This window comes from Chaetodon trifascialis, chromosome 16, assembly GCF_039877785.1.
Source record: "Chaetodon trifascialis isolate fChaTrf1 chromosome 16, fChaTrf1.hap1, whole genome shotgun sequence".
Classification (NCBI taxonomy): Eukaryota; Metazoa; Chordata; class Actinopteri; order Chaetodontiformes; family Chaetodontidae; genus Chaetodon; species Chaetodon trifascialis.
This window is the reverse complement of record NC_092071.1, coordinates 6,230,848-6,252,146: the sequence shown is the minus strand read 5'-3', so window position 1 is coordinate 6,252,146 and position 21,299 is coordinate 6,230,848. Positions and strand designations below refer to the sequence as shown.

Sequence of the window (21,299 nt, the reverse complement as noted above, 5' to 3'; positions counted from 1 at the left end):
ATGTTTTAAGCACTTTTGGGTACATAAAAAAAATAAAAATAAAAAAGTGATTTTGCAATATCATTCCAACAGCAGCACAGACAGCAGAATGTGGAGCACTGAAAAGCAAACGATCAGTTATACTCATCATGTTCATGAAGATATGATGCAACTTAAATAACTCTTATTTACTTTAAATTCAATTGATTTGCTCAAAAATCTAAACTGGTTTATAATTTTTAACATACATGACTATTTTATTTATTATTAGAAGCAGATTATTATTTAAGCCCATATGTACAATAATCAATTTTAAGCAGGAGAGATTTCATCAGCTATTTTGCACATGCAGTATTTCATATGATGAAGATGTTCAGTAAATATATCGTAAGGATAAAATTTCAAAAAGCAAGACTAACAAAAAAAGTTGAATCCTTATGTAGAAAAGAAACAGAATTTCTTCTTCACCATCATTCTGAACTGACACAAACAAAACAGCATCAAATCCAAGTAATGGATCCCTTTGATCGCTGCAGCACAGACACACCTCATCACAGTTCAGCACCGCAGATGAAACACTTTCGTCTACTTGAGCTCACACAGCTCAGCGGCGGCTGCAGCTAAAACTGGAAACCAAAATCCAGGATGGAGAGGCTGAGTGAACGTGGTCTGGACTCTGTGGAGGAGGGTCATGGTTTCAGAGACGCTGTAGAAAGACAGAATACCTGCCTGATGGTCCAAGTAAACTCCTACTGTGGAGGCCTGAGGGCCCGAGATAGAAGTTTCAACACCATTGTGTCTGAATATATAAGTACCATCTCTCCAATCTAATGACCAAGATTTGTCATTAAATCCAAATCCACACTCGTCTCTGGACCCTCTTCTAATAATGTTCTTGTATGCAACAGCTATAATAACTCTCCCGGTCCATTTCACCTCCCAGTAACAGCGTCCAGTCAGACCCTCTCTACTCAGGACCTGATACAATGCAAAAAATCTGTCTGGGTGAGCCAAATATACCCGCTCTTTTTCTATTAATTTTACTTTTTTGTTCCTGTCACACAATGACAAATATGTGTTTGCTGTATTTGGGTCCAGTGTGATTTGACAAGAGTATTTCAGATGTTCTGCTCTGCTTGTGGGCTCTGCTTTAGGGAGCAAAACATCCACTTCAGCCACCGCCACAGAGATCTTTGGCCACTCCTCTCTGAGAACAGCCTGCAGCTTGTCTTTGGCCTCTGACACAGCCGCTGTCACACCCTCAAAAGAGCACAGAGGGGGGGTATCAGTGACAATCAAGCTTTCAGATTCCCCCAGATGTGACAGCGAGGGGTAGTTGTTCAGGAAATGGAGGTGATCCTCTGTGTGTGAGAGCGTCTGCAGCTCAGCGTCTCTCCTCTGCAGCTCAGTGATTTCCTCCTGCAGCTTCTCCTCGAGCTCTTTAGCTCGACCCACTTCAGTTTTCTGCTTGGATCTGATCTGCTGTTTCACTTCAGAGCTTCTTTCCTCAATGAGACGGATCAGCTCGGTGAAGATCTTCTCACTGTCCCTCACAGCTTCATCAGCAGAAAGATTGATAGCCTCCACCCTCCTCTGCAGAGCCTTGGCTTCTTTCTCTCTGTCCTGGATTCTCTGTTGGATTTTTTGCAGACTCAGCCCGAGCTCTGCCTGCCTCTCGGCCCTTTCTGCTGCAGCAGAGACTGTGTCATGGCCTTTATGATCGTCCATGGAGCAGAGATAACAGATGCACTGCCGATCCGTGCGGCAGAAAATCTTCATCACCTCGTCGTGCAGAGAGCAGATGTTCTCATGAAGCCTTGAAGTGGCTTCAACCAGCTTGTGTTTCTTTAGTGGAGCCACATTGTAGTGAGGCTGAAGGTGTTGCTCACAGTAACACGCCATACACACCAGACAGGACTTGAGGGCTTTCAGCTTCTTCCCAGTGCAGAAATCACAGGCCACGTCTCCAGGTCCTGCATAGGAATGATCAGCCGGAGCAGCTTGAAGTCCTGCTTTCTTCATTTCCTCCACCAACTCTGCTAACATGGTGCTTTTCACCAGGACAGGCTTCTGCGTGAAGCTCTGTCTGCACTGAGGGCAGCTGTGAGTTTTCCCCTCATTCTTTTCCTCCCAGCAGTCGTTAATACAGCTCATACAGTAGCTGTGCCCGCAGGGAATGGTCACCGGATCTTTAAGAAGATCCAGACAGATTGAACAGCTCAGTTTTTCTCGATCCAGCTGAACCATGTGCTGCGCCATTTCTCCTCTAGATGAAAGTGGATATCAGTAAGTTTCACTTTCTGTTACCAGATAAAAGCTGTGCTCATTTCCTTGTTGTTCATTCACTGATCTACAGTGTATGGACTTCTCCGCTCTTACATTTCATCACATGGTGTTTACACCCATCCTTACACTGGCAGATCTGTTAAAGGGGAGTCTTGTCTTGTGAGGAATTAAAGGGTGGTGGAGGTCATAAAATTGTGTTTAATTCCAGAAATAGGAGCTGTGTGGTAGTTGCAGCGTGCCTACTGCTAATAAACTTTACTTAGGACCCACATTATCATAACACCATTTATTTTTTGTAACATAAAGTAAATTTGCCGGAAGTCGGCTCATTGACCGGAAGCGGAATGCGGAGGTGTAGCATTTATTTTCTTCCGCCACTGCTTGAAACGTTCTTTCCTATGGGCCGAACATCCTCACATCTCAACATGTCGTGATTCAGACTTATATACCGCAACATTTTAAAAAAAATGACGGGGATTTTCGCCAAGCTTAACATCCCGTGTGTTTTATTATTTATCTTGTGTCATTCTTATGTCTTGAGGTTTTCGTCTGTTGCCGCACAAGGTAGGAGACTGACAGCAGCATGTTAGCTAAACTGCGCTAGCAAAACACCGCAAACTGACAGCGGACGTTCGTGTTTAATTCACAGCTATCTTCTTGTCGTACAGACGTTAACTCCCAGCGCTAATTACATTTAATGCCAAGAAAATGTCGTAGTGTTGTGTTCATGTTACAAGAGGTTAGTTTGACCAAACCCTGTCCGTTGCTCCAAAATAATTACGATTGTTAAAATGAATAGAGATAAAGTGAAGCGTTTAGAAACACATCGTAATTTCATATAGGTTGTTAGCGGAAAAGCTAACGTTATTGCTGCACTCACAGTATAACTTAAAAATTAAATAAAACAAATATTTGTATGGAAATACAATAAGTAAGTCCAGAATACTTACTGGCTTTAATTTCATTGGGCTGGACCTAGCTAGCTAGGCAAAGCTGCTAACAGCACCTTAACACAACAGTTTCAAATAAATCTGACCATGAGAGACCGACCATATGCACTGAGCCTTGATCTATAATTGACTTTTTTGTTTCAGAGAACGATGAGTCGCTGGAGCTCATGCTGTCAGAGGATGCAGTGTCCGACTTGGAGAACAGCCCCAAGTTCGTGGAGTCAGAGGACCTGGACTCTCTGCCCAAGAGGCAGTTCAAGACCGCTGAGATCGCAGATGCTGTGATGGGAACCGAAGCCCCCATCGATCCATCTGACATCGAGTCCCTCTTCCCCAAAAATGTGAAAGACTTCCAGTCAGGCTTCTCCCCGCCTTGCGATGACAACAGTGCCCAGTGTGGCTCACCAGCTCTGGCTGATGGAGAAGCATCAGTGGAGGAGACGAGCTCTGAATCATCACTCCAGGTTACTAACTAGAAGCACTATTGCATGAATTTGTTGTTGTAAATGACAACTTAAAGAGCAGGGTGAGGGATGAACTCCTGCCTCCAGGGAAACCCTGGTAAAGTTTGGGTGGGAGCTTGATTAACCGCCAACAAACAGGAAGAATCACGAAAAGCAAGTGCCTGTAATATTGGGCTATATAAATAAAACTGACCTGACGTAGATGTTTACTTCCAGGTCACTCTTGACATCGTGCACGCAGACATCACGCCAACTGAGGAGCAGAACGCCACAGAGGCCGCCAAGACGTACAAGGTGAACTGTGATAAGAGGAACATCACAGGAATGGACAGTTTCACTGTGCAGGTCCTCAACGCGTCACAGGTATTCATGCTGCCCTCTGAGGCTCACTGGATGAGGAGTGTCATGAACACTTAATATCTGAAGGCTGTTTTCTGAATTTCTTCTTACGTTATAAACACATTTTTTGCATTTGTGGTAGAATCTATTGGCGCATTTCCATTACACAGTTCCAGCTCACTCGACTCGGTTCTACTCTACTCTACTTGGTTTGGTTGAGTTTCCATTACAATTGAGTACTTCATAGTACCTCCTCAACGTAGGCGGGGTCGTCATACCACGGCTGCGCGACATCTGCCGCGACGCCATGACGTCAATTTGTACGCGATGCAAACAGAGCTGACAAACAATGGAGGACATCGAGGTGATGTTGTATTTCCGAGCAGCCATTTCCCTCGAGTGAGAATAAAGAATAAAGTCAGCGGTTGCTGTTGCCCGGCGTTACAATGGAGGGGGCGGGATTGTTTTTCCGGAGTTGGACGTCGCAGACCAGTGACGACACTCTCCGGCCAATCAGTGGCCGACAGGCTGTTGACGTCACACATATAGTATCGCTTCTACTCGCTTGAAACCTCACCAGAGCAGGTACTAAAAATAGTATCGGGTACCAGGTACTATCCCTAATGGAAACACAAAACAACAAGGTAGAGTAGAGTCGAGTCGAGCCGCGCTAGTGGAAATGTGGCATTAGATGCCGTACATACGGCGGCGGCAGCAGGGTTGCGTAGCCATGATTTGGCTACGCTGATAATTCAGTCAGTCTGTTTTTATTGCTGAAATAAAATGCCAGAGGAGAAGATTCAGTCCCTCAGTCTGTGTCCTTGTTCCCTGTTTCCCTCAGGACCTGATGGAGTTCCTGAATGCGAACAGCACAGAGTGCTCCGTCGTGCTCTTCTTCACCGCCTGGTGCCAGTTCTCAGCCAGCCTGGCTCCTCACTTCAACGCCCTGCCCCGAGTCTTTCCCAGCATGCACTTCCTGGCACTGGATGCCTCGCAGCACAGCAGGTGAATGGGGTCTGATGTGCATCATCCCTGCCTCTGTGAAAGTCACACTTTGAAAGAGTTTTTGTAATTCTTGTCTTCTCCGTCTTCCATCAGCCTGTCCACGAGGTTTGGGACAGTGGCAGTACCCAACATCCTGCTGTTCCAGGGGGCCAAACCAATGGCTCGGTTCAACCACACCGACAGAACGCTGGAGACGCTCACCTCCTTCATCACTAACCAGACAGGTACGAACAGAAGAGAAATAATGTGGTTTTTATGTTTAAGATGACACATAAGACATTCCTGCACTGCTCCTCCACCCTGCTGTATTATCTGCTCACCCATTGACGTGTTCCAGGATTTGATGCCAGCTCCGACAGAAATGTGTCGGATGCGGACCGCCTCGGCCCCCTCCCCAGCGTCCCGGTGAAGAGCATCGACTGGCTGCTGGTCTTCTCTGTCCTCTTCATCACAGGCTTCACTCTGTACGCCATCCTGAGGACAGACAGCATCCGCTGGCTCATCCCGGGACAGGAGCACGAGCATCAGGACTGAAAACACACAGACTGCAAGTCGCTGGATGTAAACGATCGTTTGATTGAACTGTTGAGTTTGTTATTAAAATGTTGCTAATGTGCTTTTTCTTCAAGTGTTTGATGAACTGAATTAATTTATGGGAGCTGTTGTGATTTATAATAAAGAACATACTGATTTGTAGCTGTGAAATCAGAGCTGTAGTTTCTCTTCTGTACTTTTTATTAGATATTCCCTTTCAGCCACAATCCTGAATTACATAAAGAAACTTTATTAAGGTGAAGTAGGAACAGGATCACATGAAGCAAACCTTCATGTCCACCTTTGTAAACTGCCACGAAGGCCTTACTTCAAATGAATCATGTCAAACAAACATATAATTAAAGGTTGTTTTCGGTAAGAATATATGCATTAATATGCTGCTGGAAAACAGTTGATCTTGTGTTAATTTTGTCACGTTTTCTGACACGTAACCAGACTCCCATGGAAAATACGGGATTTTAATCAGGCAGTAAAGTGAACAGCTATGATTAAGAGTGTTTAGGACAGATGAGGCCGTACAGAGATCAGAAGAGGTGGTAGTGGAGAAAGGGGAAAGCTGACAAAGCACTGGCCATGTCTGGGTTAATGTTTAGCCTGAGGACGAGCAGCTCATGGCCCTGCAACCGTCTGCTGAGGCTGAGCGGTCCGCTGCTGCCGCCGCTCTCCAGGAACAGCTCGTCTAAAATGGTGAGTGCTGCACTGACTCTCACTCTTTTAGCATTAGCATTTCTAAACACCTTATCTGCGTGTTGCATATGCAGTTGCTGGAGTTATGTGCGCGTGAGTGTAATCCAATAACGCGCAAGAACTGCAGAGAAATAGCAGGTGGCGATAGCCCCGTGGAGCGCGCGCTGTTGGGCCAAACTTCATTCGCAATACTCCGTATTTTATGTTTACTTGGAAACCTGAAAGCTGACACGAGTATTAAGATGCATTTGTGGTATTTTTTGAATTGCTTCAGAGCTTTTCTTCAATTCGGCGTTAATAGTTAAATGAATAGCTATAAATCACCAGACAATAATTACTTAAAAATTACAACGTAAAGAGCTCAATCGTGTAATTTCCTCCCGAGCGTTTATTTGTAAGTAGTGTGTATTTCGTCTTATGAGACTTGAATAAAAAGTTGATCGCTTCGACATTAAGTGCCGAAATGAATGGTGGGTTGTAAAAAGTGTGACAAGGATCATATTCGTTTTATTGTGAGTGCGAGGTTGCAAATAAGGAAGCTAATGTCCAAGAGATTCAGAATAAATAATGAAGTTTGTTGTGGCTTTAAAAATGTGTTTATGGAGAATTACCGCTCAGTAATTATACACTTAATATAGATATCGGAGCAATGTGAGTACCATTTGAGTTTCTGTGTTGCCGTTGCTTGTTTGGTTCGTCAACAGGTCAGCGTTAGCGCTCATTATTGGTGCAAGGCTGCCACCTTGCGGACGCAGCACGAATAGCACTCAGGTAACAGCTACAGTTAGTGCGACATCTGAATTTGTGAAGCACATCTCAAACTTTATTCAAAACCTGGTGTTCACATGTAACTCTGCTTATAGATTGAGCAGATTGAGAGCAGAATAAGTGCTTATTTAAATGTAATACCTCCAACAGGAGTGACAAAACGATGCTGTACGCTTTCTGAGTTTTGTGTGTGTTTGTCTTCAGTCGTCAGACTCCCACTGGCTCTCCCCTGCAGACCGGGAACAGCTGGTGATGGAGCTCAGGGCTGCAGGCTGGGTGGAGGTGGAGGACCGCGATGCCATCTTCAAAGAGCTTCACTTTAAAACCTTTAATCAGGTGTGTGCGTGTATTTATTTGGTGACACATTGGGGTTAAGAACATTTTTTTTTCTGTGTGAGTGAGGTTACTTTGTCACTTCCCTTTTAGTTTATGGTTCAGACTTGGTTTTAAGGCCAAGATTACATTTAGACGAGGCTGAGAGTTCAGTCAGTAAAGTAATGCATGAGTACTCTGTATGCACACACTACACACAAGCACACAGCGTGCAGCAGGTCAGAAAGAAGTGTTTGATTCATACAGTGATGACTTCAAACTGACATGAACACACAGAAGGGCTGGCTTTTGTTTCCATGTTGATTAATATTAGAGTTTTGCCTTGTTGACAGCATTAAAACATCCATCTTCACCGCTGTCACTAAATAATATCAGCCAATAATTGGATTCAAGAAGCTAACATAATTTTATTCTTTCAAATGATTGAGATTAACAGTCATAACTAATCAATGTGAGCACAGTACTGGACCTAATCTGCACCGCTGTGCAGCCGGTTAGAGTGTGTATATGGTTTTTATTCAGTTTATCATGAAAGAAGGAGCGCTCACACACACACACACACACACACACACACACACACACACACACACACACACACACACACACACACACACACACACACACACAGGCAGCTGACATCTGCTTCAGTCTTTGTAGTTTCTTGGTCCAGACGGCCGGTAGAGTCTGCGGTGAAACTCACTTTTTTGTCGTTTTTGTGGAAATCTGTCGGCCTGTGTGTTCTGCTGCGGTCTTCGGGGGGCTGCTGTTAGCTGGCTGCAGGTTTGTTTGATGCAGATCAGGACGCAGACCGCCAGACGCACGGTCATCTCGCTAACCGTCGGAAACACACAAATTCAACTGTGTTTATGCGCTGATTGGTTGCAGGTGTAGCGGGGGGCAGGTCGCTCTCCGCTTTCGCTGCTTTCGTTTGGTTTGTGGATTTTTTTTTTCTTTGTTCCTACCTGCAAAGAAAAGCGCTGATGACCACTGAAAGGTTGTTATGAGAGAAGCGATTATTCCTGCTCTTTGTCCGTGTTAATCACAGATCGGTGGCTCGAGCGGCTCACTGTGAATCTTTGTGCTGCTCGGAGACGTGACAGCTGAGTTGTTTATTTAAAGTCGTGCTTATTTAAAGCGCTTGAAAAACCAAATGCACAGGTTTATCACGTCTCAGGCTGTCCCTTCCACTACTTGTGCCAACGCGAGACAGAACACATACCTCAGGAATATGAACATGAACGAGTGAGTGTTTTATTTTCGTGTTCCACCATCAAAAAGGCCCGTCCCATGTGAGATTACATGACATGCAAAAATACCACAAGTCCATGAATGTTCTTGTAGTTGCCATTCATTTTCAAAGAGACCAAAGTCACCGCTGCATACCACATACTGAGCATGTTCCTAAACAAAATATAAGAACAGAAGACATAATTCACACCATAAACAGAGCAGAGGCACGCAGTCTGAAAGATACCTCCACAGCGCGTTCATTCTTTGTGTCCATGCATTGACCAGAAATAGTGTTTATTAGCAATCCCAGCCCTTTTTCTCAGGTGACGTCCTGCTTTCCTCTCCATGCCAAAACTCGCCTCTCAGTGGTCTCACCACAAGCTGCTGAGCAACAACTCTGCTCCAGCGAAAGACCGTCCAAACCAACAAAGCTCTGATTTATATCAGGACATGTCTGATCGCAGAATTTTTGAAACGTGACATCTTTCGTTACATTATTCCACAGACAGATTTTGGCCAATCCTCAGCAAGTTATGGGTTCGATACCCAGCCCCAATCACATCAGGACAGCTGAGGTTGTAATTTGTGCCATAAGATCTGTGTGCATCCTTTGCATATTAATAAAAACAATTGTTCTAAGTGCTTTTCAAGCTGCTGAAGACAGAAAACAGTGCATGAATAATTCAGATCAGACACAAAAGCGTCTTTATGCCACATTCTGTTCTTGCATAAGGAGCTCGTGAGATGAAGAAAACACACTGTGCCTCATATTTCTATGAAACATCCTAAGATCAAGGTAGGCTGCTCACCTGATAACAGGTGCTCGAACAGAAACAGGTGCTGCCGCCGTCCCCTCGTGCACGGCCGGTGGTTAAAGCCACGGGATGTGATCGAAAGCTCCAGAAAACCGCCAGCGCCTTGAGATTAGCGCGTTTTATCTGTTTTTGTTGTGAGAAGGATTTCCCTGAGTGAATTCTCCAGGATCTACCTCCTCTGTGGAACAGAAGTACTTCAAATTCACGGTGCTTGTTGTGCCAGACGGGTGCGGTTTATCACATCATCGTAAGTCTGATTACAGTCAGATAAAGTCTGCACGCTATGGCACTGATTGGGTCTGGATGGGTAAGAGAAAGCCTTTTGGCGCAGCGTCGGCAGGCCGCTCGCTGCTTTGCCCGGACGAAGTAAACTGCAACATCTCAAGGCCACTTAGCGGACTTCCTCTAATCCTGTCGTTAGTTGTTTTAGCCCCTAAAATAGTCTGTTTTTACACTTCCCCGCGTTTGAAGTCGGGGGGCGAGCGCTGACCTCCCCCGTCTGCTCCTCCTGGCTCTAAAGCCTCTCCTCTTACCCCGACACGTCAGGCTGCATTACCCTGAGACTCGCCAGGCGGCCAGTTGGCAGCAATTGGGGTTTCGATCAGAATGATTTCTTTCACAAACAATCAAATTGGTTAAAATGTTTCATCTGGTTCACAAACCACTAACAACCCCGTCATTCCTGCTGGTGGATGTGCGTCGCTCCATGTTTTTTTTTCTTTTTCTTGCTCCTCGTTGCCACCCTCCTTTCCCCATCTCTCCCTCTTTGTCTGTCTCTCATTCCCATTCTGTGCCCCATGTTATTGGGGAATGAGCTCATGTTGTTCCAATTGCACATGTTGGCAACCCTCTCCGTCTGTCTGTCTGTCTGTCTGTCTGTCTGTCTGTCTGTCTGTCTGTCTGTCTGTCTGTCCTTCTTTTTCACCCTCTTTTATTCTCCCTCCAGCCACCCACCCCAATCCTCCGATGCATTTGCACAAACTCTCCAGCTCGTTTTTCATGGCTGTTCTTAAAGGGCTTTTACCGGAGGGGAATGGAGATGAGGAGCGACATGCTGGCTGATTTCCATTCGCCACTTATCTGCGAGTGATGGGCTCGAGGAAATCAGATCCCTGAGAGTTTATAATGAGAATAACAAATCCCCTCTCTGTGAGTGGGCGCGCTTCCTGGTGCGGCCTGTAGGGGGCGGTGGAGCTGTGTGTATGACTGAATCCAGCGTGTTGAAGTGCAGCTGAACACATGAGGCACTCATAGCAGCAAGATGACAGCTGGCTTTGTTTTTTTACTTTATTTTTCTATGATTGCAGCAAATGGAAAGTGTTATGACGCTGTTGTGACCATAATTTATCTGCAGCATGTGGGTAAACTCTGCATTGTTAGTGGCTGCTTCCTCATCACGGCCGGTAACATTTAATTAGGTTTGAGAGGTGAAATCCTCTCTCTTTGGTCAGTGAGAATCCCTGCAATCATATGTGGAAACATCTGTGCGTGTGTGTCTTTAATACTGTAGCTTTCGGTTGGGATTGAGCTCGTTTTAAAGCTGCAGTCGCTGAGCTTGTTTACGCGTCGAGCCTTATGTTATGTACCGTATGTTTACGGACGACCATCTGCTTTACATTTCAGTGCATGAAGTGGAAACATTCATGCGACACAAGTGAAACGGGCAGCCCGAAGATGCAGTTTGTGGAGGAGAGGTGAGCTGTGCATGCTCAACCGTTGTGCCGCGTTAGCCGAGGTTGACAACGATGGCATTCCATCTCTGCCCGCAAACGTACAGTCATGCAGCGACGGGGGGAGAAGAATCACTCAGGAGCAGCGTTTGAGATGGAAAAATGGCTGCTTATTATCTCGAGTCTCTCCTGTGAAATGAACAAGCCCCTCCCTCACTGAAGGAGGGTCCAGGGTGCACTAAACTGTTTTTATTTACAGGCTGAGCAGCAGATGATGAAGGGTTCATTTAGTGTTCCACACATTCATATGTGAAATGATTAGGATGTTAATCAGCTGGATGGACGACAATTCTCATAGAAGATAAAGTTTTCGGGGGAAAATATGCAAAAAATTAGGATTTGCAGCTTTTCTCTGTGTAGTGAATATTATTTATTTGGCAAATCATGATGCCTTTTTCACCCTTTCCTTTCATTTTCAACACTAATTGATCAAATGTGCAGTAAGGGAACCTCGTCTCCATCAGTGCAGCTACCAAAGAGTTAGAAGTGAGCAAAGCTGACCAATTTTTACTAAAACCACCGTCTTCCTGTTTCCTGTTCAGATGAAACCCCTCAAACGCTGGCACGTTAAAATCAGGTGTCCTTACATGTCAGAGTCGAATTTACACTCTTGAAAGATGTTTCGAGCGAAGGAGGTGTCACAGGATGCATCACTGCATTAAGCAATGTGATGTATTGTGACATTCTCAGTAAATATTTGCAGTATTCACTCAGAGGTATCTTCTTAGTTGGGGCGATATGGCTGTATTCATGTTCTCTGAACCTTTGAGTGACTTCTGCACATAGACGACTGAAGATCATTGTGGAGGATATCAGGATCCAGATATTTAATAGGCAGGGAGGTGTGTTATTTGGCCACGTTCAGCCTCAGAATGAGCACGTAAAAGCAACAAACTGATGCCGAGATGCAGTAAAACTCCACAAAGCTGCTTCAGGAACTGTTCAGAGGTCGTATGAGAAAGTTATTCCGTGTCAAAATGTCCGCTGAGATTTAAAAAAGAAAGAAATGGCGGTGGATATTTATAAATGTACAAAATTAAAGTCATATTCGTGCAAAAAACTAATGCAGCAAAAACAAAAAAAGAACATGAGACAAGCTTGAGACAAACAACGCGCCAGAGTTGTGGTTCGCCGCAGACAATGACTGCATTACAAGCACCGGAGAAAGCCGCAGCGTCCACACCGCCTCTGGACTTAAGTTCCAATTTCGAGGAAGGAGGAGAGCTGCTGCCGTGCGCCGAGCGCTCCCTCCGCTGCGCTCTCGCAGGCTGATCCCCTTTTTATATTCAGTCAGGGGCTCCCTCTCCACCAAATCTCCTGCAAGCCTCTGCCTCTCGTTACGGGCCCTGCTCTGCTTGTGTTGAGTGAGTTGTCCTACAACTAAAACTGAGCCCCTGGGTAAACCAGACTCTCAGAGCCGTCCCCCTCCTGTTCTGCACGCACGCGCGCGCACACACGCACACACACAGCATGCACGCACACATCAGCTCGTCGTGCTCCTGACCTGTGAAGTCAGCTCTCCTCAGTTGACCAATCGTGTTGTTCTTTGCATAAATGGACAAAATACTAATTATGATAAACAGTTATCAAGTTACAGCTGCAAAAACGCTAAAACAAGCCTGGTTTCTTCATGTCATGTTATTAAAGAATGAATACTTTTGAATGTGGACGCAATTAATTGGAGAACTAATGGCTTGGTTCCTCTGCATTGTCAGTAATCAGCCCTGATTCGATGAAATGCTTTATTTGTGTGTTGTTGTGTGTTGTTTCCAGGGTAGCCCACGGGTGTGGTGAGTGAACCATCAAAAGAATTCAGCCAGTGGACAGTTTTGCTGTTTTGAATAAATGTTTTTGTCCCACTGACAAAACTCCTAGCAGAAACACGGAAGAGGACGTTTAAATGAAAGACGTCTGATAATCAGCCTTTGAGACTCCGTATCTAAACCCTGGTGTGTACACACATACGTACATAATCGCCCCGCACAGGCGCTCGCACCATATCTCTTACTCAGACGGAGAGGCCGGTTAATCTCAGCGGTGTTCAGTTCCCACCTCCGTCTCCAAAGTGGAACTTTCCCTGGGAACCGGAGGCGTCCCGCGTTCACCTCGTCTTGTGAAAATGGCTGCAGGGAAGCAGCGAGGTGTGGCGCCCAGGCGGAGGTGGTTAGATAATCTGGCTATCAGTCCGTGGGTAAGCTAAGATGGCCCTGACGTCTGCTGTCTTTTGACGAGCCCAATGTCTTTTTAAGCCCTCGCTGGTAACCCTGCAGTTAATGAGGGGGTTTGCATAAGTTGGCCTTAGCGGCGTGCTTGAGCATTACATGACACTCTTTGCATAAATAGGGGCTGACTTGTGTGGATGTTTGGAACACAGGATATTAGTCCCTTAATGAGTGTGTGCATCACCTTTGTCAGATGTCAGATTGAAGCTCCTCGCCGTGTTTCTGAACTTTAAGAGCGCTGAGCAGATTATGATGTTGCACCAGCAGAGCGCCACTGCGCGAAGGAACTTCAGCACTTTGCTCCATAACTACTCAATATTTTGCTTTAAGTTACATGTCAGCCGAGCGGGCAGCCTTGTCCAGCCAGCTGGAAGCTTCTGAAGAGCCGTTTGGAAAAGAGAAATGAGACATAAGAGGTGTGGTCGTCATCATCATCATCATCATATTTGCCGCCGCCACCGCCGCCTGCGTCGTGCAGTTCACAGCGTTCTTGCCTTTCACTGCGGAGGAGCGAAGGTTTTCCAGGGGGCTGACGTGGGTGATGATGGGGCTCGCAGGGTAATCATCGGGTAGTCGGAGCAGAGCGGCCCGTCTTCGTGTGCATGTTGACGCCTGCTTGTGTGTACGCCGAGGAGGTTCGCATGTGTGCATTCGTACATGCATCAGTGTGCATGCGTGTGTCTGTCAGAGGCGAGTGAAGAGTAGGCGCAATCTGCATGCACTTAGTCCTGGCAAGACAGAGCAGGCGTTTCTAAGCCCCTGGACCGCGCGGCGGTGGAAAACCGATCTGTAAATAACAGACACATGTGTTTGAAACTGAGTCCTGTATTCCAGCCCACGGCCGCAATGAGAGAGAGAGCACCACTCTGCTCCGACGTCAAATTGTCTCATCCAGTGTTGTATGACAATCATGCCGTAATAGCGCCCAATCGGCTCCTCAAAAGCAGGAACGTGGGGAAAGGGGCATAGCGGGGGTCTGCCGTCGGGTGTTTCTGATTATTTGAGACGGGGGCCTGCATAATGTCATGTCAAATTATCTGAGTCTGACAGCTACAGCTCGTTGGGCCAGTTGGAGAGGACGGCTGGCTGGCTGAATGGATGGATAGTCGGCGGCGGGCTGACCTGCTGGCTCGAGAAGTGTGGCCCCGTTACAATACAAATGGGCAAAACAAAGCACTTTGAGAGGGAGAGTCCTTGACCTCTGTTGACATAAGACCTCAGCCGGGAGCTGAAGGTTGGTTTTATTTTCCTGTTTGGCCCAAGTGGAGGGCGCCGGGTTGACCTGCAGGTGACAGACAGGCGTAGCACCACCACTTCGCCCGCATTGTGTCTGCCGACTCCCCTTACTGCCCCCGAGGGACCACCACCTGTGAGAGGAGGCCACGATTTTTCAGGCCTTTTCAGGATTTCAGGCTTTTTGGACATTCAACTCCAATTGGTTCGCTGGTGGGAGATGACTGCGCTGTTTCTCTTCGCCTGGGACATGAAGAGCCTTTTCTGAGGGTTCATGTTGCAAACAGGATGAACTTGTCATCTTCTGTTTCGCGTTCCGCCGTCCTCCAAATTGCGTTTTGCGCTGTGGTTCGTTTGTACATCAGTGAGGTCTAAACGCTGACATGTACTTTTTGAGGAAGTGTGACACTTCTCTTGATAAAAGCAGCACGGCCGCATATTGTCCACCACTTTGAAGTTTGGATAATGAGGATAAGCTCTGGTTGGGGTTGGTTCGCTATCAATTCGACCGATTGAAAATGCAAATAAAAAACACCCTTATGTGATACTAACACAGCATTTGTTCTTAATCATTGGCGAACAACCATGAGCCTCGCTTTGGAAGAAAAATATACTTCTTGAATTAAAACTGATTTGAAAAGTGACCAATTATTGGTCCAGACTGGAAGTTCCTCCTTCTGCCAAGTTTGGAAATCTGTGGAAAGCTATCGTACAGATGTGACTGCAGATGTTTGCAGTTGGAGACCCGCCGTAATGTCACTGAATCTACAGTTGTGTTATTGTGATAGTGTTGCTTTTAAAGTGGTGTGACCCATTTGGCAGAGGTGTAGTGTTAAAAGGGATCCTCCCTCTATTAAAGGGGCAAGTACACCCTTTACTCCTGCACGCCAAGAGCCTGAACGCAGTTATGAAACTGTTCCAGAAAAAAAAAAACTATTTTCTTACAGTCATGTCGACCAGCCATAATCAGCACACATCTTTGGACTGCTGACCACAAGCCTCGAATTCAGCTGAGAAATGAAAGCGGCATTAAGCAGAGCCTGACTGGTCCTGCAGTTTTGAGGCTGATGCTCGTGTTTTTTCAGAAAAAAATAACTCTGATTACGACGTCTCATCTGATATTCGTCTTTTAACAAACACATAACAGCGCTACCAAACATTTTTGATAAGGATCCCTCAAATGTGAGTATTAAATCGCAACTAAGACCCGCACTGAACGGATATTTTATAGTTGCTGGGACTGTTTAGAATTTATTTCCATCATTTTTGTTGTATTAGGTTGTTATGGACACAAACGCTAAAGACGATTTCACATGGAGACGGAGGGGGATGTGGCCATGATGCTCTACATGTTTTCTTTGAACAAGCATCATTAGCGTCTGAGGCTGGAAGGCCCAGATCCACCACAGCAACGAGCCTCTCTAAAACAAAGGTCAAAGTTATGGATTTAAATGTCCTTATCCCGAGTTTGAAACGTCCTGGGATGACTTTTTGTTCCCTGACAGAGTCCAGGCTGGAAAATGACTTTTTGAAAGAACGTGGTGTTTTGAAACGGGACGATGTGCAGGAACCCTTAAGTGTTCACACAGAATCCTTTTAGCTGTCACTCAACGCTGCTCAGCGGCAGATTAGCCGGAGCTCGGCTCTGAGAGGCAGAGAGAGGACATGTTTGGACAACACCTGACATGACAGGCTGCTTAACCATCTCCATTAGAGCCAATGAGAGCTGAGAAAAAGCAGACCGCCTCAGTCTCCAAATTGGTGCCAGTGGGGTCAAGTTGCAGGAATATGCCAATTACTTAAATTGATCAGGAGACGGTTTCCTTGATAACCAATTTGATCAAGCTGCCGATCGTGTTACACGCGTCGCGCTGCGCGAGCGCCGGACAGGACGTCTCAGAAATTGGTCACAACGCGCTCAAAAGGCCAAACGCAGTTTCTTCCGCGAGAGTAATTCTGTTTCGTCATGTCAGGTGGTGGAAGGGGCCGCCGCCTCGGCCTGTAAACAATGGCGTTTCAGTTGATTTAATTAGGCAGGGAGGAAGTATTTAGGGGCTTAATTGAGATTGCAGTGGGAAATTGCTCTGAAATAGGTCTACCTGATTTTTTTTTCTCCTCTCTGCTCACAGTGGGCATGACGAGGGATTTCACTCTGCTCTTTGTAGATAATTAGAATAACCATAATCACTCCCTGGATGGCCTGTGATTGGAGAGAGCCGCATGCCGAACTCGATATGTGAAGAGCGTGTGTGTTTCTGAGTGTGCGTGCTCCTGACGTGGCTGTGGAAGTATGCACATACATGAGGGCTTTCTACACGCCTCCGATGGCAGCGTCGCTTCTCGTGCTTTATGTCTGCCGTGCACGTTTTACCTGCGACTATTGGCCGATTAATCCATGAGTCAATTGGCAGAAAATTAATCAGCTGGGGTTTTTTTTAGGCTCCAAATTCTTTGATTTTTGGGCTTTTTCTCAGACAAAACAAGACCTCTGAAGACGCCGGCTTGGGCTTTAGGAAATAATGATTTTAACCATTTTACAGACTGAATGATTAATTGAGTTATGGTTTATTGACTCTGACCTTATTAGCAAAAGGTGACACGTTTGGGTTGAGTTGTACAGTATTTGTTGGGATGGAGCATAAGATTATTGTAAGGTTTTTTTTTTTTTTAAAAAAGGTTCACTAAATGTGTGTATTGTTGGACATTTTTGTATGAATTGCATTTCATGACCAATGACCTTGAAGCCCCTGCCCAGGTTCTTCTCCAGTGTTAATTTTTTTTTGCCATCTAGCACGCCGCTTTGTGTGTTGATGGTGTTTTCGCTTCTGTTCCTGGAGAACTGCAGCCTTCTTCCTGCTGCTGAAGAAATCACATTAAACTGGAAATATAATCAGCTGTCAACCACTTCTGGAGCTGTCTGTGCTCCAGGTCAACCTTTCTTTGGTGACACTCTAAATCTAGTCTACTTAGCTTTTATATGCAGTATATGATCATTTAATAAACACTTAATTACACATATAATGTAGTTGTTAGCAGATAATATTTATTAATGTATGAATCAACAACTAAAACTCCTCCTGTGGAGCCTTTAAGTGAAGATAATGAATGACAGTGTAGTAAACATATATCTTCATAGGAGAAAGTAGAATTACAGACAGATACTGTACATTAATGAATAGTTAAAATGTCCTAATAGCTGCATTCAATTTGTTTACTAAGTGTTTGAATATTGCTCCTAAATGCTAAAGAGAATAGCCTTAAAGTAAAGTGCTGGTTGATGTTTTTGTGCTGGCTGTTGGTCTGTATGTTGACATGTTTTGGGGCAGTTTGCTAAATGTTAAATAAAGACGCAGTTTATATTTCAAGCTTTTTCGAAAATAATTTGTGGTCCAACTCTAACAATTAACTCTCACATTGCCAGTTTATTAGGTCCACCTGGCTTAATCTGCTGCAGCCAGCAATAAATCCTACCTTCTTTTACAGAAGTGCTGCTTCAACTTTGCATAAAGAAGGGTTTTAATGGTAACAGTGATGCAGCAGAAATCCACTTCCTGACTTTGTGTTTGATTGACAGTTGATTGTTTCATCCTAACCAGGCTTTTGGCTTCATGTCACGAGTGGCTCTGCAGGCAGAGAAGATGAACCATCACCCAGAATGGTTCAATATTTATAATAAGGTAATAACTTTCCCAAACCCAAGTCTCAATTTGTAATAGTGATTGAGGAGTCACTTGCAGTGCTGAATTTGTTCAGTATCCATTACAGAAATCACGGCTTGTGCAATGTAACGGTGTTATCACGGCTCTGTGTTTGAGATCCTGCCATATTTACAATGCTACGCTTGGTTTGTAACAAATTACAGACGCACCGAGATCAATCAACCCTGGATAAAGTCAGATTTTTTTCATGTCAAACAACTCGCTGGTTCTGGAGAGCTCTCCACTCACAGCCTGAAACACGCTCAGTTAGTCAGAAAGACGAAAAAAAAAGAGAAACGCAGTAGCTCCGCGCTGTAATCCTGTCGTTTTTCTTGTGAAAAGCTCTGCAAATATCCCCACCTCCCCTCCACGAAGCCCCCGCAACCCCAACACTCATGCACGCTCTCACTTTCTCCTCCTCAGAAATAAAGTAGTGGTTGATATGACAAACCCAGTCCCTGAAAATCTCTCAGCATTAGGCTGTAGCCACTGAGTTACTGTGTGGTGGACCGGGCCGCTCTGACAGGAATGCTGCTCCTAATCCACTCTTTATTAAAGTGGCTGTCGAATGGTGCTACAGGTCTCTGGGCCCCCACAGCACTTTCCACCAGACACTTACACATAAATCCCACTCTGTCTGAGGTTCAGCCTCAACAAAATAGATGATGTATACTGAGCTGCTGCTAATATTCCATTAATATTCATTGCTCTGCTCTGTTTGCTCGGCTCTCAACATTAAGATGAGAGTTGACAAACAGTTTGCTCAGAGTAACCTCACTGATTTAGTCAAACCTCAATGGGTGGAGCCAAAACATCAATTTCTGAGGTGCCCACTGAAATTATCGCATTTCCTGCCAAACAACAAAACAATATCTGTCACTATGTGGATCAAAGCTAAACATGACCGGTCGCTTACTTTCCAACACTGAGGTAAGAAAATTGATATCAGTCTGATGTCTGTGCATTAATTACAGATCTGGGATCAGGATGTGGCTAACCTAGCTTAGCATAAAGACTGGAAACTAAGCTAACTTGGTTCTGTCCAAAGTTCTGTCCAAAGCATAATACCAACTAACACCTCTAAAGCTCACTAAACACAAACGTAAAAACAACAATTTGTGGTTTTTGCTGGAGTTGTGTGCAGCCAGCTGCAGTGCCTGCGCTCAGCCTCCTGAAGCCTTGTCATCACAGTAATTTCACACAGAGAGCAAAGCAAAACCTGTGCTCGTCGGCTGAATCTGGCAACCAACTGTAACTGGAGAAGCTGCACAGAAGACATTTAGCTTTTCAGCTTCACCGACATACAGTCACATCAGCAGCTGCCTGCACAAACCCATGAAAGCCTCTTATTATTTCATGGATGCAAATCAGCAGGAGGTGTGACACTTGGAGGAATGTTTTACAGAAAAACCGTTGTGATGATCAAAAACTGGTTCTAAAAAAGTTTGGATCTTTTTGGTAGAACAGCAGCCGTAGTCTGCAGTTACATGGCAAATCAATGCTTAGAGTCATGGCAGAAACAACTGACCAAAGAAATAATATAAAAACATACATCGAAACCATGACCTGGCCATGTACCTGTATCCAGAAAGACGATGATAATGCAAACAGCTTCTTCTTCTTCTTCTTCTTCTTCTTCTTCTTCTTCTTCTTCTTCTTCTTCTTTGGGTTTTGTAGTGGAACCAGCTGATCAGTCTTGTGAGTTATGTTCCAGTGTTTCCATCTCTCCTTTTTTTGCAACACTTTTTCAAAAAAGGCCAAAACCACCTCAAGCGAGCGTACAACCTTTTGGCAAAATTCAGTTTTTTTTTTAATTTTGCCGTTTCCGTCAAGCTTTTCAAATGCGATATTTCAAAATGAGCATAAAACCGGCTGCAATAAACAGTGGAAGAATTAGAGGTTGCGAACTGTAAAGAAAAATTACTTGGTGGCAACTGCCAATAAACCTCAAAGGAAAAGGAGAAGACGTTTCCATTATTTTTTTTTTCTAATGCGATACTTCAAAATGCGAATAAAAATATGTTGCTGGAAACACAGCGAGTGATTGACATGACATTCACTTTCTAAGAGAAGTTCTTGAGAAGCTGAATGAAAGCACTGACAGATATCCTTCTTCACAGTCTAAATTTGACAATTGGATAACATACAAGCTGAACATTTTGGGGTTTTACCAAACGAGTTACTCTGTAAGATTTCTCCTGTAGTTCAACAGTGTTTACAGCACTAACTATCCTTGACCTGTTACAGACAGTGTGTGTTTGTCCTCACAGGTTCAGATCACACTGACGACACATGACTGCGGAGGACTGTCCAAACGAGACATCAAATTGGCCAAGTTCATCGACAAAATTGCGCTCTCAATGTAATGTTTTTGTCTTTAATCAGAAAGTTTCTTCCTTTCGGTTTTAAAAAATTACGCTCTCTTGTGTCTGAAATAAAATATGTGAAAAATATTTGCTTGGTTGTATTTTGTACAAACTTTCTGTAAGAATAAACTGATTTGCTGAAGTGGTCTTGTCTCTGCCGTTGATGTCGTTATGATCATGTCGCCCTGCGCTGACTCTTTTGTAGGGCTTTGAAGAAAACTCTGCTCTGCGGTTTAGATTCAGGATTCCACCACTAACTCATTCTGGCAGATTTAATTTCATTGTGTGTGACACTGTGCGGTTTTCTAGTTTTCAGCCGTGTTTATTTTCACACATGGAATTAGAACGGAGTGTAATTGCTCTGCAGCACTCCGTCCGGTACCTGCCAACGATCCAGAAGATACTTTTCCCCGTCAGTCCTCCACCAGACCACATGTTCTCCTGTTGGCCCTGGAAAGTGGAGCACAATGAGGAAAAGGGTCGAAGTCAGTAGGAAGGGGATTTACTTGATTTATGCTTTGGTAGGGGATGAGTCAGATAGGACTGCTGTGTTTTCCTTACTGGATTGCCATCAGGAGAAGATCAGCAGAGAGAAAAGAGAGCAATAAAAGCCAAATCAGTAGGACTGTGCTGCTGCCA

General features: G+C 44.9%; 3 protein-coding genes across 4 annotated transcripts; 2 read left to right on the top strand and 1 right to left on the bottom strand.

Moving 5' to 3' along the window:
• Positions 1 to 493: 493 nt before the first annotated feature.
• Positions 494 to 2,250, bottom strand: LOC139344404 (tripartite motif-containing protein 16-like). The gene has a single exon (XM_070982529.1). It carries the CDS (start codon positions 2,236 to 2,238, stop codon positions 565 to 567), a length of 1,674 nt encoding a protein of 557 aa, XP_070838630.1. The 5' UTR covers positions 2,239 to 2,250; the 3' UTR covers positions 494 to 564.
• A 394-nt stretch (positions 2,251 to 2,644) lies between these two features.
• On the top strand, positions 2,645 to 5,728 carry txndc15 (thioredoxin domain containing 15). The gene is made up of 6 exons (XM_070982994.1): positions 2,645 to 2,829; positions 3,360 to 3,679; positions 3,896 to 4,042; positions 4,860 to 5,023; positions 5,117 to 5,247; positions 5,361 to 5,728. The coding sequence occupies exons 1-6, from the start codon at positions 2,733 to 2,735 to the stop codon at positions 5,555 to 5,557; spliced, it is 1,056 nt and encodes a 351-aa protein (XP_070839095.1). The 5' UTR covers positions 2,645 to 2,732; the 3' UTR covers positions 5,558 to 5,728.
• Positions 5,729 to 6,049: 321 nt separating this feature from the next.
• On the top strand, positions 6,050 to 20,800 carry LOC139344683 (pterin-4-alpha-carbinolamine dehydratase 2-like). 2 transcript variants are annotated; one of them, XM_070983018.1, is made up of 4 exons: positions 6,050 to 6,265; positions 7,238 to 7,369; positions 18,193 to 18,273; positions 20,565 to 20,800. In XM_070983018.1, exons 1-4 carry the CDS (start codon positions 6,152 to 6,154, stop codon positions 20,658 to 20,660), a joined length of 423 nt encoding a protein of 140 aa, XP_070839119.1. In that variant the 5' UTR covers positions 6,050 to 6,151; the 3' UTR covers positions 20,661 to 20,800. The 2 variants fall into 2 exon arrangements, with proteins under 2 accessions (XP_070839119.1, XP_070839120.1); XM_070983019.1 differs by lacking the exon at positions 18,193 to 18,273 and having other exon boundaries at positions 20,565 to 20,681.
• The last annotated feature ends 499 nt before the right edge of the window (positions 20,801 to 21,299 follow it).